The sequence below is a fragment of the Dama dama genome, chromosome 9 (assembly GCF_033118175.1).
Source record: "Dama dama isolate Ldn47 chromosome 9, ASM3311817v1, whole genome shotgun sequence".
Lineage (NCBI taxonomy): Eukaryota > Metazoa > Chordata > Mammalia > Artiodactyla > Cervidae > Dama > Dama dama.
In genome coordinates, this window is record NC_083689.1 from 94,751,260 (window position 1) to 94,768,810 (window position 17,551).

At 35.4% G+C, this 17,551-nt stretch overlaps 1 protein-coding gene across 1 annotated transcript in view; it reads right to left on the reverse strand.

Moving 5' to 3' along the window:
• Positions 1–17,551, reverse strand: part of KIAA0825 (KIAA0825 ortholog) — a 423,771-nt gene that overhangs the window by 328,454 nt on the left and 77,766 nt on the right. Inside the window, exons 4-5 of the mRNA XM_061152014.1 lie at positions 5,188–5,356; positions 1,462–2,131 (exon numbers count right to left, since the gene is read on the reverse strand). Coding sequence (XP_061007997.1) covers positions 1,462–2,131; positions 5,188–5,356 — 839 coding nt within the window. The remainder of the gene's footprint in view (positions 1–1,461; positions 2,132–5,187; positions 5,357–17,551) is intronic.

Here is a 17,551-nt window from a genome sequence, read left to right on the forward strand (position 1 = left end):
TAAGGAAAGGGATGTGCTTATTACAGTGTTTGGCACAAGGAAAACATTCACTTAACAAGTGATTTATACCAAAGTTCAGATAAAGCAGCTTGAGAAAGTTCAGTGCGTATGGACTTTTGGAAAGGGCTTCAAATTTTGGTGTTAAAGCCAACACAAATAGTTCTCTCTTATGAATGGAAAACACTTCATTACCAGCCCTAAAGACTCCATAGCAACTTACACGTATTTTTAATGATACAGGTCTCTTCTTCTGTTATAAACTAAACTTTATTTAGCACATATAAAACTTTCATATTGAAAGCACAAGTAACCAGAAATTTTTTGAGAGAACATAAAAATTATAGAAAATAAGTGTACTTGTGAAAATACATTTAAAATTTATGTAATAATTAAAATGAAGATCTATTTACTTTGAGTAAAACTGCAATGTTCCTAAATGAACTGACTTTGTATTCTGCTGTGACCTCAACTTGGATGATGCATCTCTACTCTGTGATGTGATGGTTTCCCAAAGAAAATAAATATTCTAAGAGAAAACATTAAGTTATTGGAAGATTCACACATCATGTTCATATAATATATTCATATATCAGAGCAATTTGGTATCCTGGTATCTTATTAAGGAAGGTAGGTAAAATACAGTGAGCTATGGAAATTTTATGATATAATTATAAATTAAAAAACAAGTCACCAAATGATAATTCTTAAATAATTATGAATAAAAATACAGTTTAGGAATCTATTTAGAATTATATCTCAGCATTCTATGTAAAAGCTTGAGTAATCATAATTTTCAAAATAATCATATTTTCAACCTTAATTTTTCTTCACTGGTAAGAAACTAAAATGACAAAGAAAATGTATTATAACAGATTCTTCTTTATCTTTTGATTAAAATTAAGAATCTTCAAACCCTCTTTCACTGTATATATTCTTATAGGAACAACATCAGAGGAACTTTTAAAATCAGCTATAGCTAATGCTAGCTTCCACAACCAATTATAATATAGAATTTTATAATTAGCATTTCATAGTAGGTCTGTATTGGCATCGGCTGACTAAAATGTCAGAATTTTAAACTTCCAATTTTAATTAGTGAAAAATGTCAAAAAATGTTCAACCATTCTCTTTCCTTAATGCTTCAGCCTTGGAAGATACAATGAGTTAAATGTTTCATCCAGTAATTTATGTGATTAGAAAACTGAAAGTCTTACTGGTAATATTTCTGACTTACATTCCAATATCTTTAACAATTTAATGACAGGAAAGAAAACACTTCTATTACTATACTTATAGAAAAAGAAAAGCGTAAAAGAAATGTGAAGTAGAAAATTTTACAACATTTATTTTCTGATTTATTTTCAAGTTTGCAATTAAGTTTAACCAAATAGAAAAGTTAGAAAATTAAAGATTTTAAAAGGTTTAAGTTAAACCAAACAGAAATGTAAAAAAGTCACTAACCCAAAGCATGCACTGTTCCTCTATGCCTGCTGGAGCTCTTGCTTGTTTTAACCACACGGGCAGCACTTTCTTTGAACTGCAGCTCACAAAAATTTTCAAGAAATTTTGCCATTTCTTCTGTAACAGTATCCAGGTAAGTTTCTTGAATGAATTTCACTGTTGAGGATGGAGCTAAAATATCATGTAGTGTGTTAAAATCCTCTTTTATCATTGAGTATAACTTAAGCATTGTACCTTGGTATGTATCAGCCATTATGTCTAAATTTGATTCTCTGCTAAAAGAAGGAAAACAGTTCTGCAGAAGTTTGGTCAGCAGTTTATTCTGTATGCTTTGGTACTTGCTTGTAACTTCTGATTCTGGATAAAGAAATAAGAGTTGCTGTATGCACTGATTTTTCAACAGAATTTTTTGCTGTGAATTGTTTATTTCATTGTGGCTTTGTAATTTGTTCACTAAGAAGCGTCGAAGATGTAATCTTATATCATCCCATACAGACTTTACATCCATTGAGGAATGATCTTCAACAGAATGAAGAGAAGCCCTAGAGAGGAAATGGAAAGATGCTCCACTTACAGTGGATGGGAATGAAACACTGCTCTGGCAGGAGAGGTCCCAAAGTAAATTCAATACCATCTCTTCTTGATTTTGTTCATTCTTCAACAAATCTTGCTAATAAAAGTAAATCATAATGTTAGAAATGTGATTATAAGAGTAGAAGGAGAAAATGATTTCTACAGATACATAGAATTTCATAATTCATTTCAATTCAAGAATCAATACTATGATTTAAAAAAAAATTTTTTTGTTTGCCTTTGAAATTTAATCAGTTCAGACATTTTAGAATATTAGCTTTGTGGTCTGTTAAGTTTTGTAAAGCCCAGATGATGAGCGAATTTTTCAATCAGATTTCTAGACACACAGTTTTTTCTTCATTGTTATCCATTCCTGATATAACCTGAGCTGTATGGAAGCATTAGCGTAAAAATTCTAAATAAAAATCTATAGTAAGATATCAATTAAAATATACCCCTAAGAGAAAATAAATTCAAGATGACACCCCTAATTAATACCTAGTAGATAATTTTCATGCCTGAATGAGTATACTTATTATTATAAAACCCCAAATGAACATAGAGAATGGAGACCTTTAAACAAAGTATTATGCCTAGGGCTTACTAATAGCTGCCATCCTGAGAAATATAGTTTAATACATTTGAAGGTTTTAACTTTCATTTAAATTTCTTTTTGAGTCACATTAAGAAAGATTTTACTTTGGAAATTAGACTGAGAATTTTTCAGTTCTCTCCAAAGAAATAACTAACTCAAAATGAGAAAAAAACACTCTCAGAATTGTTCTTCAAAAGATATGAAAATTTTTTTTTACACTTTCTGTGTTAACTGACAGAAACAATTGTAGGTGTAATTAAGAATAGAGAAGGGACAAAAAAATTACTTTCTTTTTGGACTTTGAATTAAATACACACATTCTCTTTACATGCTACTCTCCTAATGTCCATTTCAGGTCGTATGGACATTAGCTTATATTCTGTAAGTAGCAACAAGCTGCTTTTTATCTTTTTTTTTTAAATGGAAGCAAGGTCCAAGCAGTCTAAAATCAGTCCAGCTTTGAAATCTCTTACTGACAAAGGTAACACAGGTATTTGTGACTCAGAATCATGAACAACTCTGAGACAAATTCTAGGGCACCCTCTCAGTGATTCTAAGCACTGTGATGTCTGATTTGATGTTCTATCTGTAATAAATAATAATACCTAATATCCATATAGCAGTTTACTATATAAAAAGTACTTTTCTCTAGAGTCTCTGACTTATTCATAAGGAAAACTCTGTGATGCAGATACTTAAGACCCCAATTTACAGAGAAGGACACTAGAGTGCAGCACGTTTAAGTTACTTTCCAAATGTCACATGCAATAAAGCACGGAACAAAGAATGGATGCCTGGTTTCATTCTCCTCATCCACGTTCTTTCCATCTACACTCTGGAGAACCAAAAAGTAAACTGACTTTTCTGAAGCTCCACTTTCTCTCTTTCTTCTATTTAGTTCTTTTTGATACTTTCTGGAAAACAAATGTCCTTAGACAAGAGTCCAGAACACCAGCATTATGGTAAATTCTGTAGAGAAAAACTGGTCTTATTAGTGCCTCAAACATGGGTTTCTTTAAATCAGTCAGTAACTGTAAATACTTGATCAAGCAAACATTTAAGGAATAATAGATTACAGAGGTTTAAAACATGTGTTAGGTATTGATTGCTTAAATTTTGAAAATGACTTTATATAACTGCCATAATGAGAACCTCTGTTCCTTGTTTAAATAGTTAGATAATTAATAAATAAAAACATTCTATGGGAAAAAAAATTGAGGTATGAAAAAATACTGTCAAGATTGACACTTTCCGCATGTAAAAATTTGATAAGGTCGTTTTAATCTGGATCTGTTTTAATAATGTGGTTCTGTTCTCAAAATAACATGATCAATTATGTTACAAAAAAAAAAAAAGAAAAACCTAGGTCTGGAAGGGGCCTACCAGTCTAATGAATTTGAGCAAAACTAAGGCGGCCTTTGCCCTGCAGTGAATAGAGAATGACTTATGTGTGACAGATTAAAAGATAATTAAAAGCTTTTGCTTTTAATTAAATGAGAAAGCATTATTACATCAATATTAATGAAATTCACTACACATGGCTCTTAATAGAAATTAAAGGAATAACTATATCCATATTTATTCTTCAAGGCTCCACCTTCAAGAGATAATGGGTGAGAGGATTTTCTTAAAAGAATAAGCCTTCAGGGCACATAATCTTCCTTTCTCTTCCTTTTATTACTCTGTAAACATTAAAGAGACATCTGTAATAATAATAACAGCCAAAAATTATTTTCATCGGATTCTGTCATCCTAAGCCATCTACAACCTCAAGATATTTTCCACATCTGCCCGAGTCAAGGTTTGATGTTTAGACAAAAACAGTGCCCTTTTTTTTGCCCCTAAATTAAATTAAAACCATAGCTACAGAAATCCTGCTTTCTAACAACTGTGCTATTTCCCTAGGAAACTGATTTTGCAAGCTTGTTGCCTTTGTAGATATAAGTAAAATAAAATAAGTATTCTTCTTGAAGGCTATAAAAACCTATCTAACATAGAGCGTGGTCAGTATCCAAGAGTGACCAAGGTAATAATATTCCATCAATTAACAGCGGTCTTGTAGAAATTGCTGCCTTGATTGAAAAGAATTAGATATGCCTGCAGGTTGGGAATGAATGGAGTGGTGGACAAGGCTCCTTAACAGCCACAATCAATGCTGATCTTATTGTGCTTAATAATGAGCCCAGGAAAATGAGTAGTTGTGAAGGGACGCAAAATGTAATAAATACCAAATTTTCTGATGGACAATTGTGGTACATTTCAATACATTTTGTGATGCTGATACGGCAAATATCATACCACAAGTCACCCAGGAATTATAATGCTTAATGCCCACTTACATAAACTTCATTTTATGATAAAAGTCATAGTAGAAAATAAAAACACATAGCTCACTGGATTCCACTGCAGATAGAGAAGTAAAACAAAACACAAACCCTAGATATGACAGGCTAATATGGTCAATGAGATAAATATTTATATATGGAAACTGGATGAAATGTATTCCAGGTTCACCCACCCCACTCCACCATTAAAACAAAGATTATATATATTTTTACCAGTATTTTGAGAAATTTTATCAAATCTCCATGGGGAATGGACGGTGACTTGGATGAATTATAATTATAATTATTTAGCCATTCAAAGCAGTCAGTTGTCGTTCGCAGCTGTACATCTGGACACTGTTTGTTAACTTCAGACTGTATTTCTTTAATGCAACGTTCTATGCTATAAAAAAGAAAAGAAAAAAATTATTTTGGTAGGAAGTAGATAATGGAGCTGTCACATAATATCATAGGGTCCTAAAATGTTTATATGCAGTACCTGGTGACACACAATTTACAAAATTATAAAACATCCATATGATAGTAACAGGAATAGTAACAGGAAATAGAAAAAGGAAAACTGTATATTTTCATTCATAACTGAAAACTGGAAGTTCAAATTTTCTGGCAGTTTCATTTCAAATGCAACAGAGGAAACACATCTAGCTACTAAAAGATTAATTAGAAATTCATCTGTGCTAAATAAAAATTCAAGCATATTTGCAATGAAATAATGATCCTCTTGGTAGGCAATGGATGGAAGACAGAGAGAAAATACTCCTGATGACCGAAATCAGAAACATATATTATCTACTAATATATGAATGACTAAATTATATAAAACCTCAATCAATCCAAATTAAGAAATCATAAAACAGTTACAAAGAAGTTACAATTTTAAAAGTTATAAAAGATATATGCTGTATATACAGTTACTACAGTTAAATACCTTTTCCTGACATTAAACTCTATTCCAAAAAAACAAAAAACCCAAAATATACTAAAGATTGCATGTTAAAAAAATAAGACTGGAAGAAAATGAAACAAAAGGTTGAAAACAATCATCTTTGAGTGATGAAAATTTGGTGTTTTTAATTTTACTTTTCTGTATTTTCTAAAATTTTTGAAGGCGTAAGATGAAACTCTTCATTTACAAGTAAACACATAAACGAAGAGAGAAAACATGCCCAATTGCATCTACCAACACACACGTTTTAAAAATTCCATTAGAAGTATCTTCAGCTCTGGAACTAAAAAGATGTAATATGTTATTTTAATTTTCATTTACAAATCTGCATTAATTATCATAAATCTTTGTGATGACCTTAAGCACAATGTCATCTGTGGAGCCACATGGATATGACATATTACTACCACCTGATGGCAGCATATCTAAACTGCAAGAAAGCTTATAAATAGGAAAGTTATTCTGAAGCTGAATCCCTTCACCTCAAACAGTTATGCATTTGCCTCTTAATAGTATAAAGAAACATCAGTTACCAAAAAGGTTGCTACTGTTTTGAAAATATCCTTGCTGTTCATTATCAACATGTGATAAAAACAGGTAGGTTTTGGAAACCAAGCTCTGATAATTAAAATCGATATCATATGAAATTCTTTTCTTCAAAATGTATAAGGTATTGCTTGCATATAAAACATACACTGTAAAATTCTAAGGAAAGCTTTTCAGGAGACTTCTGAGCATGAGTGAATTCAAACCAAATTACTTTGAAACAAACACATTCTGAGAATCAAAGAGCCTTTTCATGAAAACAAAGAACTTACAAGAAAAACAATAGCTCCTTAGGCCACAGGCCTTTCAGTTTTCTGATGAGACAGGCTTATTCAGGAATACCAGTTCTAAGTCTGGCACAAGACTGGCATATATCTTCTCCATTTACGTATGCATTCCTATGAACCGAGAAACATGATGCCCTAAGCTCACACCTTGACTCCAGGGACTGGATATCAAAGGTTTTTATTAGAGCATCCTCCTGTGTCTCATTCAGTGAGACCTAACAGACTGCAGCAACGTGAACCGGACAGGCTCAGCCGCTAGTCTACCTAAATCTATTTCAATCAAGACTCAGCTTTTAGGCTAATCTCTAACATCTGAATCTGGGTAGAGGCCAATAACGACAACTTATAAATAGAGTAAAGCCTTCAGAGAGCTAGATATTTCAGTAATTTGTTCAAACACTGATATAGGGATTGAGCAGTTGCATTTCAGAGGACCTCCCTCACTGATATAAACTGAAGACAGTTGAGCTGGCTTTTAAAATCATTTGTCACAAATTTTAAGGTGATAGAATTCATCGCTACCTGATTTTGTTTTTAGTTAGCTGTATATAACGTGTCATTCTGCCATTCACCACTGTCTGTACATCCTGCTGAAGTCTTGAGATTTATTGCCTAATTATTATACAAATGAGTATTTTCAAAATTTAAGATGAATGTCAGTTTGTAATATAACTTGGCAATTTTTTTCTTCTTTAATGTTAAAAATAATTTAAAAATTAATATTTAACATCTAAAAGGTAACATTTTACATATATGTGCAGTAATATTGCTGATAGAGATGGTAATCTTGGGTGGGATGAGGTCTATATATCAATAGACTTAAATGATGCAAGATCTTCAACTAGTTTTTCAGAAATAACATGACACTTGTCTTTATTTTGGTTTAAGCTGGTTTTAGAAAAGGAAGAGGAACCAGAGATCAAATTGCCAACATCTGCTGGTTCATCGAGAAAGCAAGAGAATTCCAGAAAAAAACATCTATTTCTGCTTTATTGACTATGCCCAAAGCCTTGGACTGTGTGGATCACCACAAACTGTGGAAAATTTTGAAAGAGATGGGAATACCAGACCACTTGACCTGCCTCTTGAGAAATCTGTATGCAGGTCAGGAAGCAACAGTTAGAACTGGACATGGAACAACAGACTGGTTCCAAACAGGAAAAGGAGTACGGCAAGGCTGCATATTGTCACCCTGCTTATTTAACTTATATGCAGAGTACATCATGAAAACGCTGGGCTGGATGAAGCACAAGCTGGAATCAAGACTGCCGGGAGAAATATCAATAACCTCTCATATGCAGATGACACCACCCTTATAGCAGAAAGCGAAGAACTAAAGAGCCTCTTGATAAGAGTGAAAGAGTTGGCTTAAAGCTCACATTCAGAAAACTAAGATCATGGCATCCAGTCCCATCACTTCATGGCAAATAGATGGGGAAACAGTGGCTGACTGTTTAGGCTCCCAAATCACTGCAGATGGTGACTGCAGCCATGAAATTAAAAGACGCTTGTTCCTTGGAAGAAAAGTTATGACCAACCTAGACAGCATATTGAAAAGCAGAGACATCACCCTGCCAACAAAGATCCATCTAGTCAAAGCTGTGGTTTTTCCAGTAGTCATGTATGGATGTGAGAGTTAGACTATCAAGAAAGCTGAGTGCTGAAGAATTGATGCTTTTGAACTGTGGTGTTGGAGAAGACTCTTGAGGATCCCTTGGACTGCAAGGAGATACAACCAGTCCATCCTAAAGGAAATCAGTTTTGAATATTCATTGGGAAGACTGATGCTGAAGCTGAAACTCCAACACTTTGGCCACCTGATGTGAAGAACTGACTTGTTGAGAAGAACTTGATGCTGGGAAAGATTGAAGGCAGGAGGAGAAGGGGACGATAGAGGATGAGATGGCTGGATGGCATCACCATCAATGGACATGAGTTTGAGCAAGCTCTGCGAGTTGGTGATGGACAGGGAGGCCTGGTGTGCTGCCGTCCACAGGGTCTCAAAGAGTCAGACACGACTGAGTGACTGAACTGAACTGAACTGAAGTTGTTTTCTGCTTAAGTTACTTCTAATTGTCTTTAGAAACAAGGTCAGTTGTGAAATTACAACCAAGGTAATTCAGCAAATAGAAATCCAATTAACACATTTATTGACCAAAAATGTCAAAAATCAAATGTCGATGTAGAATCTCTGCCCTAAATAGTTTAAATTCCCAAATGTACACCATTAGCTGGTTTAGCAAGGACTTTCTAAGAGCATATTCCTAACTTTATTTGTAATATTAAAACCACTGAAAATATCCTAAATGCCCACCAGTAGAGAAAATGGTTACATAATTACACTTATCCCATGAAACAGAGTCATGAAAATGAACTAGAAATACACTTATCAACATGAGTGAATCTAACAAAAGTAATGTTTATGGGAAAAAAGGTACAAATGAATGCAAACCATGTAATAGCTTGAAAGCATGCCATATGATCACACACAGTGTTCAGGATTATGATCGTACATAGTAAAAGTGTAAAGAAATGTGCTTGAAAACTGAGCACATCCTATAAAAATGTTGAATCACTGTGTGGTACGAATTCGTTTCACTGTGTGTGAAATGAATATAGTATTTTAAATCAACCCTACTTTAATACTAAATATATACTTACATACATACATTTTAAAAGAAAAAAGAAATGTGCTGGAATGATCAATATCACCAAATGCAGGGTGGGGATGGCAGTAGGGTGAGACTGCGGAGATGCACATAGTGAGTTTCAGCTGTAGAGGTAAGGTTTTATTCCTTATACTACATCATGAGCACACGAATGTTTATCACAGTATTCTCTATGCCTCTTCATATGTCTCAACACTTCCTAAGAAATCTGAACCCCAATGTGCTTTAATTATAATGACTCTGAATTATCCAAGTTAATGATGTGTGCAAGCGGACGCATTACTGAGCGGCTGTGTGTAAATCAATTTATAAACCATTTCTAAGATGCAACATACAGCATGCTTTTTTTTAAAGGATATAATTTTCTCATTCAACATTCAATCCTAGGTTCCTTAAGTGGGAAAATTACTTGCTGAATGAAAGCATATCTGATATTCATTAACTGATTCCCGAATATGTGGTAGGTACTGTGATCCACGCTAAGGACCTAAACATGAATAAGTCATGGTCCCATCCCTAAAAGAATTCTTTCCAATGAGAGAGAGAGACCTGTAAATGAAGAACCACACTCAGTAAGACTTGATAGGAGGTGTGTGTATGAAGTGCCGAGTTGGGGGGAGAACACAGGAGGGAGCCCCTCAGTGGGCCTCTGGGGGTGCAGAAAAGGCTTCTTCCTATAGGAAAGGAGACTATATGCGAGGATACTGATGCTCTAAGAAAACTAACCAAATCACTGTGCTTAGCAGTCCCTGATACCTGACCCCTGAGAATTCAGTGCTGATCACCTAATCTCACAGCTGGGTCACTTTAAAACTCTATTTATTTGGACAATAAGTTTAAGTTTACTGTAGAAACTCTTTCAGGATTTAAAACTCACAGTCTTTATTATTCAGTCATAAAAAAAAGTTCAAAGGGGGAAAAAAATATGCTCTACCAGCAAAAATTATTAGAACTTCTTCAATGTAAAGGTTGTAGAGGACATAAAGGTGTGCTTCCATAGAAGGTGAGAGTTTTTATTTTTTAGAGCAGGGTAGAGGTGCCATGGCAGAGATTCAAGACTAAATCTACAACATGGAAAATGCAAACATTAAAAAGCTTTTTTAAGCTTTTACATTTTTGTTGCTCTTGTTTATACTTTTTACCAACATAAATTCAGTCTAAGGGAAAGGTTTTTAAAATACTATGATATTTTTTAAAACACCAAGAAATAGTTGTGAAGTAAATAAAGAGTTTTTTGGGCTTTTAGATAGACCTAGCTCATCTAAAGAGATTATGAAAATTCCTCAGAATTAACAGGTAATTAATAGGGAAGAGACAGATGTATAAAAGCTAGTATGTAGTTAAACCATAAGTCAGCCATGAAATAAAAACTTACTTTCCTGAGACAAAGATGTTTTTAGATCGTATTTCTTAAAAGGCTGAGAAAAGAATTTATAAGACAACTATTTCAATGAAGTGTAGCAAATTATATATTTTTGCTAAACTATTTTCTGTTTCAGATATGTTTTGGTTATGCTAAAAGTTTTAACTGTACTCTCAGGAAAAAAACATCTTTGACCCCAAATACTATTAACAACACTCTCCTTAAATCTTTCTCAAATGAATCTTCCCCTTTCCATTCCTATTGTGAAAGAAGGGGCTCAGGATCTTAACATCTCTCATCTGGATTATATAAATAGCCTCCCAAGAGTCCCATCTATTGTCAATCCACCTTTTGTTCAGAGTTATTCTCACCAGTCCTCACCACAAATGTTTACAGAGGCTTCAGAATGGTCCAGATTGCTTCAGTAAAGTTCAGACCAGTGTTGGGCAAGCACCCATCTAAAAAAATCTAAAGCACTTCCAAAAGAGTCAACCAATTGTGAAATACCCCCCAACCTCCATTCAATGGCGGGGTAATCCTGACATTGCTGGAGTGAGCCTGACATCATATACCAACGTATAGTTTCACTCTTAAAATTACGTATGACTCGGGATGCCTTTCCATAATGTAGATAGGAGCTCCATGGAAGTGGCACAGGGCTCTGTTAACAATATAAAGAACATTTCCCAGAAATGTTCTACAGTGATATTAGGACATGGCAGTGTAATATCCGTGACAAGCAAGAGTAAGTTCATGTGCTTTCTTGTTTAGCTTTGGAGGCTTCCCTGCTTCCATATATTAGCACAGTTACTAAAGTCAGATGTGACTTATCCCAATGAAACCACACAAACCGAAAACAGGAGAAAAAGTGAGAAATCTGCACCAGCATTTACTTTGGGATGATTCCCTTGGTTCTCTTCCTGAGAAAGAGAAAAAAGAAGAGAGAAGGAGAACATATATAATAATGAAAATCAGCTGATATCGGGAACACATCTAGTCTACATCTTTATCTGCACTGCCCAGATACAGGCAATCACTAAGCCACACAGATTTGACTGCAAGTTACAAACTGAGGGTTTAATTAATACGTATGGTCACACCGTGAGGAGGCAGGACATACAGCATACAGTTCCATACACTGCTTGCAGGAGAGCAGACAGTGCAAGCCAGGCTGGGGAACAACCTTATCACAGCTAATTATACAACGTCTAAGAAACCATCACACAACCTCTCCTAAGGAAGCAAGGACACACGTATGCATGTGTGTGTGCAGTAAGAGCAGAAAGACTGCAAGAAATGTAAATGCTCATCAAGAAGGAACTGACTTAGAATACAGAACTTTAAAAAAATACATTAAAAAAAATCTAAGTAAAGTACACACACAAATCCCATCTGTGTAAAAAGGAGAATATATTTTGGGGTGCACAAATCTATATATAAAGAACATTTCTGGGTAGTTCTACAATAATTCATTAGTGTAAGTTACCTCTGAGGAACAAGAGGAGGAGGGTCAGAGGAGTTAGAAAACTTCCTCATCTCTACCCTTCCATACTCAACTTTTCCTTGTATCCGCCTTTTTCTGCTGTCTGCAATTCTTTCTGAGTATGTGCCATTTTATAACGTAAACTACTCACCAGAAAAGAAAACTAGCACTTGATGACAGCTTCTTGTATCCCATTCCACTCATCTAACGTCACACCAGCTAAAGCAGACACAGCTGATGTCTGACCTCTAGCCTACTTTGTGCCAGGGCTGTTTTAGGCAATAAGCATACAGGGCGGAACAGTTAGCCTTTAAAGCAAAAATAAAGGAGATAACAAGACCAGCTTTCAGGCTCCCCAACTCAACTCCTTTCCAAGTACTATAAGATGATATTCTTAGTCATAATTCTAGGATAAAGACTGTGATAAGCAAAAGCTGTGGGGTTAGTGATCCTTTTAAGAGGTGGCCCTTTCCCAGGGAAAGCTGTCGGGGTTGAGTTAGATCTCGAGGCATTAGTCATGGGCAGGAAAGACGGGCCAGCCACACAAGCTACGTCTCCTTACCAGGGCCCAGTCTCCTTCGAGCTTTCCCTCCCTTGTGCTTGTTCTCATAGCTGAGCTGGTTTCCCCCGGCACCTCTGGTTGGCATCTCAGGGCTGTGGATTACTCCCCCCTGGACCATTAACGCTGACCCTCCCTGCAGAATAGTGGCCTCCTATTGCTGGCTCAACCTCCTTATCAGGTCTGCATTTTTAGTACAATATTATTCACACTTCTGCTATTAAAACAGCTTATAGACAGGAAGACACTTACTTCATTTTCCTTGTTTCCCATGGAAAGATAATACAGAAATATTTCTTATTGGAATATCCCAAACAGTAACTCTTTGTCTTAGGCCTGTTTGCCTAATTGTCTTAGGCCTGTTTGGCCAAAAGTAGGTAAAGCTAACTCACCTAAAAATAAAGGTTATACTTTTAAAACCTGTTGAACACCTAAAATGTATGCATTACCTGAAAAAATCTCTTAACAATCATCTGATGTAGCTACTGATCCCACATTTTATGCTCCTTATCTCAGTCTCCTGAAGCAGAGGTCTCAGGAAAGCACTGAGGGCATACAATATAGGAATCTGGAGAAAGAAGCTGGAACATCCTAGACTTCAAATAATGGAGCTAATGCTGACAGATCATGATGAGAAGAAAATGGTCTAATATGCCACCTTGAAACAGAGAGCATAGTTAAACTTATAGAAACCATCTATCCAGTATTCTGCCACAATATAAAGTTAACGTCCTCCCCTACCACTCTGACCCTACCTCTCCTGGATCAAGACCAATGATATTATCCATGGGAGTACTTCTTGTTCTTTCTTATATTTAAAAAAAAAAAAAAAAAGGGAGTAATCCTGCACAGTGCCAGCAAAACTTAGATCCGGAGGTACACACAAATACTGTCCATAGTTAAGAAACAGAAAGGCAAAAGAAACTCTGAATGATATATCTATTCAACTGAACATTAAGAGGAGAAAAATCATTCATGATGTATTATAAGCCCAAGACAACTTCTATGCCTCAAGATTGTGTTAAGCTAATATTAAGTTCTGTTCAGTTCAAAAAAGATTTTAGTGCTACGTGTGGTTTTTAGTCTGGGGTGAGTCTGTGGATACAGCATTCACAGTATCCCTCTTTGGGAGGTTACTTACCTTCCTGCTACCAACGCTGATACATGTTAGAAGTAAGTGATTCACCGTCACTGATTTCCACTGTCAGACCTAAGAGTCACCTAGCTCTGACTTGAATGGAAATGAGGATGTAAAAGCGAAAATGGTCTGGGAGAATGACAGCCTCTCTTGAAGGGCAGGTGAAGGTTCAGTGACCTCTGGGCATTCTAGTCCATTCTGGTGAATCACTGCTTTGGGAAGCAAAAGACCCTGTGGCTCATAAAACCTGATGATATTAAGAAGAGGGAAGGAATTCACACTTAGAATTCAGGGTCACTGCTAGAAACACAACTTTAAAAATTCAAGGGTGAGGAAAAATACCATATTTAAAAATGAATTACTAATGTTTTCTTCTTTAAAAGTATTAGGAAAAGCCATATCATATGGATGCTCATTACTTATTCAGTGTACACCATTGAGAGATAAATAGAACTGTTAGAATACAAAAATGCCAAGGGTAATTCAACTACTGCAGTGTAAGTGTGGCATAACTGATTTGTCATGACATACAATTTCCTAAAAGCTATTCTGTTAGGAGGCAATAAATGAGTGCATAAATGATTTACACTCTTCTGAAACATGGTTATTATTCAGTATTTTATTTTTAAAAATATATACACCCTATACTATTATGTTTATTCTCAAGAGTATAATAAAAACATAATTGAATTTGATGAAAAATAGACTTGATTCTAAATGTAGCACACGGCACATAGAACTCTCCCTTATTTTATCCCCCATGAAGATCAATGGTCACTTGAGGTGGTTTTGCTCTAGGTTTGTTTTAATATATGGGCAATAAAATATTTTTAATTTAAAAATAATATCCTTATTCTCCATGTCATATTTTCTTTTTAATACTAACATCTGAATTTTGACCTAAACAACAATTTATGAAGGCAAAGGACACTATTTTAATCATTGTTTTACTTCTCAATATGATTTCTTATTGACCAGGTTGGACAGGAAATAACTGTAGATGGTTTAGCAAATAAAAATGAAACCGCCTATGACAAAAGCATCAGAGCTCAGTTACTTGGTTTTGTTTCTAATCTCTCATTTTATCTCTCTCTTTTTTTTTTTTTTGGCCATGCCCTGCAGCAGGTGGGATCTTGGTTCCCTGACCAGGGATGGAACCCATGCCTCCTGAGGTGGAAGTCTAGTCTTAACCACTGGACCACCAGGGAAGTCCCTCAGCGATTTGTTCTGATGGAGCCTCAAGGCCATTATGAACAAAGAAAGTCACTTTTTAGAAAATATTTAAATTTTGTTTTAATATAATCATCTCTCTCTATATATGCATAACTGAATCACTTGGCCATACACCTGAGACTATCACAACGCTGTAAATCAACTGTACTTCAATTAAAAAAATTTTCTTAGTATCAGTGAAAAAAAAGTTCTCTAGAATAAGGATAAGTGACTTGTTAATCTATTTAAGCTCATAGTCATTTCATTTATAAGTTCCTTTGGGTGAGAAACTGTGTCATGCAATATACACGTATATAATACTGAATATATAAATTAAATAAATACATAATTATACTGAGTTTAATATAGTGATTTTATATTCACATATATAATATAAATTATAATACACATTCTCTATAGTGTCATTAGGTCACATATACATGCTTTTTTAAAAATGATGTATTATGTTATTTTTTAAAAAAGATATATATGCATTTATATGGGTATGTATGTATATACATATAAATTAATGGTAGATACAAATTAAAAATAAGAAGCTTAATTCTCCCTGTTGAAAATAAGGGAAAAGGTTTCCCTCTCCTTCTTTTTCTTATTTACCTTAGAAACTGCAAACGTAAGTACTTTTTCATCTCTCTGAAATGGACCCCTTGGAAGACTAGATAGATCTTTTGTCAGCTTTCTCAGCCAGGACTGTCTTTCTCAAAAAAACTGGGAGCCATCTTTTCAAAGCACAAACAGCAAGGGAGGTAACTCTAATGTCTCCCTGTGCCTGTGAAAAGGAGCAGCCTGATGTCACTGGGTGCCTTGACTCAATTTGTAAAACTGCTTCTTATCATAAGGACCTAAGAAGTTTGCTTCTCCACCAGATGACGCCAACTAGCTTACGTGGGTGCTTTTTAATTATGGAGAAGTTAGGATGAACCACGTGTGAAAAACTATGCTGTCAATTCTTCTATTTGAAGGCTGGATGCGGGAACTTCCCTGGTGGCACAGACGGTAAAGCGTCTGCCTGCAATGCAGGAGACCTGGGTTCGATCCCTGGGTCAGGAAGATCCCCTGGAGAAGGGAATGGCAACCCACTCCAGTACTCCTGCCTGGAAAATTCCATGGACGGAGGAGCCTGGGAGGCTACAGTCCATGGGGTCGCAAAGAGTCAGATACAACTGAGAGACTTCACTTTCTTTCACTTTATGAAACAGGAAGGAAGGAGGCAGGGCACAATCATTAAAAGAGTGATATAACCATTAAGAAAAACAGGGGACCACAAAAACAGCTAGCAACTACTAGGCCCAAAATGGTGGAAGATTAGACTTCACTAGACCTTGAGCCTCATTATGTGTTTACTGTAATATATAAGCATACACTGAAAGATACACGCACGGGCACCATGACAGTTCTGAGGTGACCACAGAGACCAAAAGTGAATCCAGACCAATCTCTGGAAATATCTGCCCCTTTCCCAAAATACTTGTAATAATCCTCCCACTCATTAGCCTATGAAATTACTCAGCCCGTAAAAATGAACCACCCCATATAACAGGACTGCTCACACCTCCTGAGAGACCCCACACTGCGTATGGAGGGTCTATCTCTCTAAATAAACCTGCTTTCACTTTATTATGGCTCACTCTTGAATTCTTTCCTACACGAAGCCAAGGATCCTCACTTGGTGGGCTGTCCCAAGAATTTGGAACTCACTGGAGACCTGGGACATGACCATCCTCTTGTACCCCATTTTTTCCTACAACAGATATTGTTTCTCCTGAAAACATGTATTACATGTAATCAGGGACCTACTAGACTATACAGAGGGCTGTGATTCCTTTCTGCTTTTGTAGCCTTTTAGCAGATCACCTGTGATGTTTATGACATTTTGGTTTAAAGCCTGCTGAATAACAGAAGAGTTTTCTTTCTCTTCAGCCTTTGTGGAGAGGATTCCCAGAATGGGAGATTTTCATTTTAATTATAATTCCTCAGCAATATGCTATTTTTTTGCTTTTTATAAAAAAAAATTTTTGAATATAGGCTATCTTTTGAATTTAAGTTATTTATGCCCATTGTTATGATGAAAAGTTAACTGTATTCTCATATTAAGTATGAGGAAAAAACTGCAGGAAAATTTCACTTGCTCGGTTCAGTTTCCTTGACACTGCATAACTATAAATTCTTAAAAAGGAAACACTACACACCATTTGATAATAGACATTTTTACTGTGGTCTGCATATTTGTAACCTACACTGATAGGGACAGAATAGGATAGTTACACTGGTAGTTGTAGAAGTCCCAGGATGGGATTACAGATAGACAGGAAAACCAAGGGGACTCTGGGAGATCAATGCGTGTTAACGATTG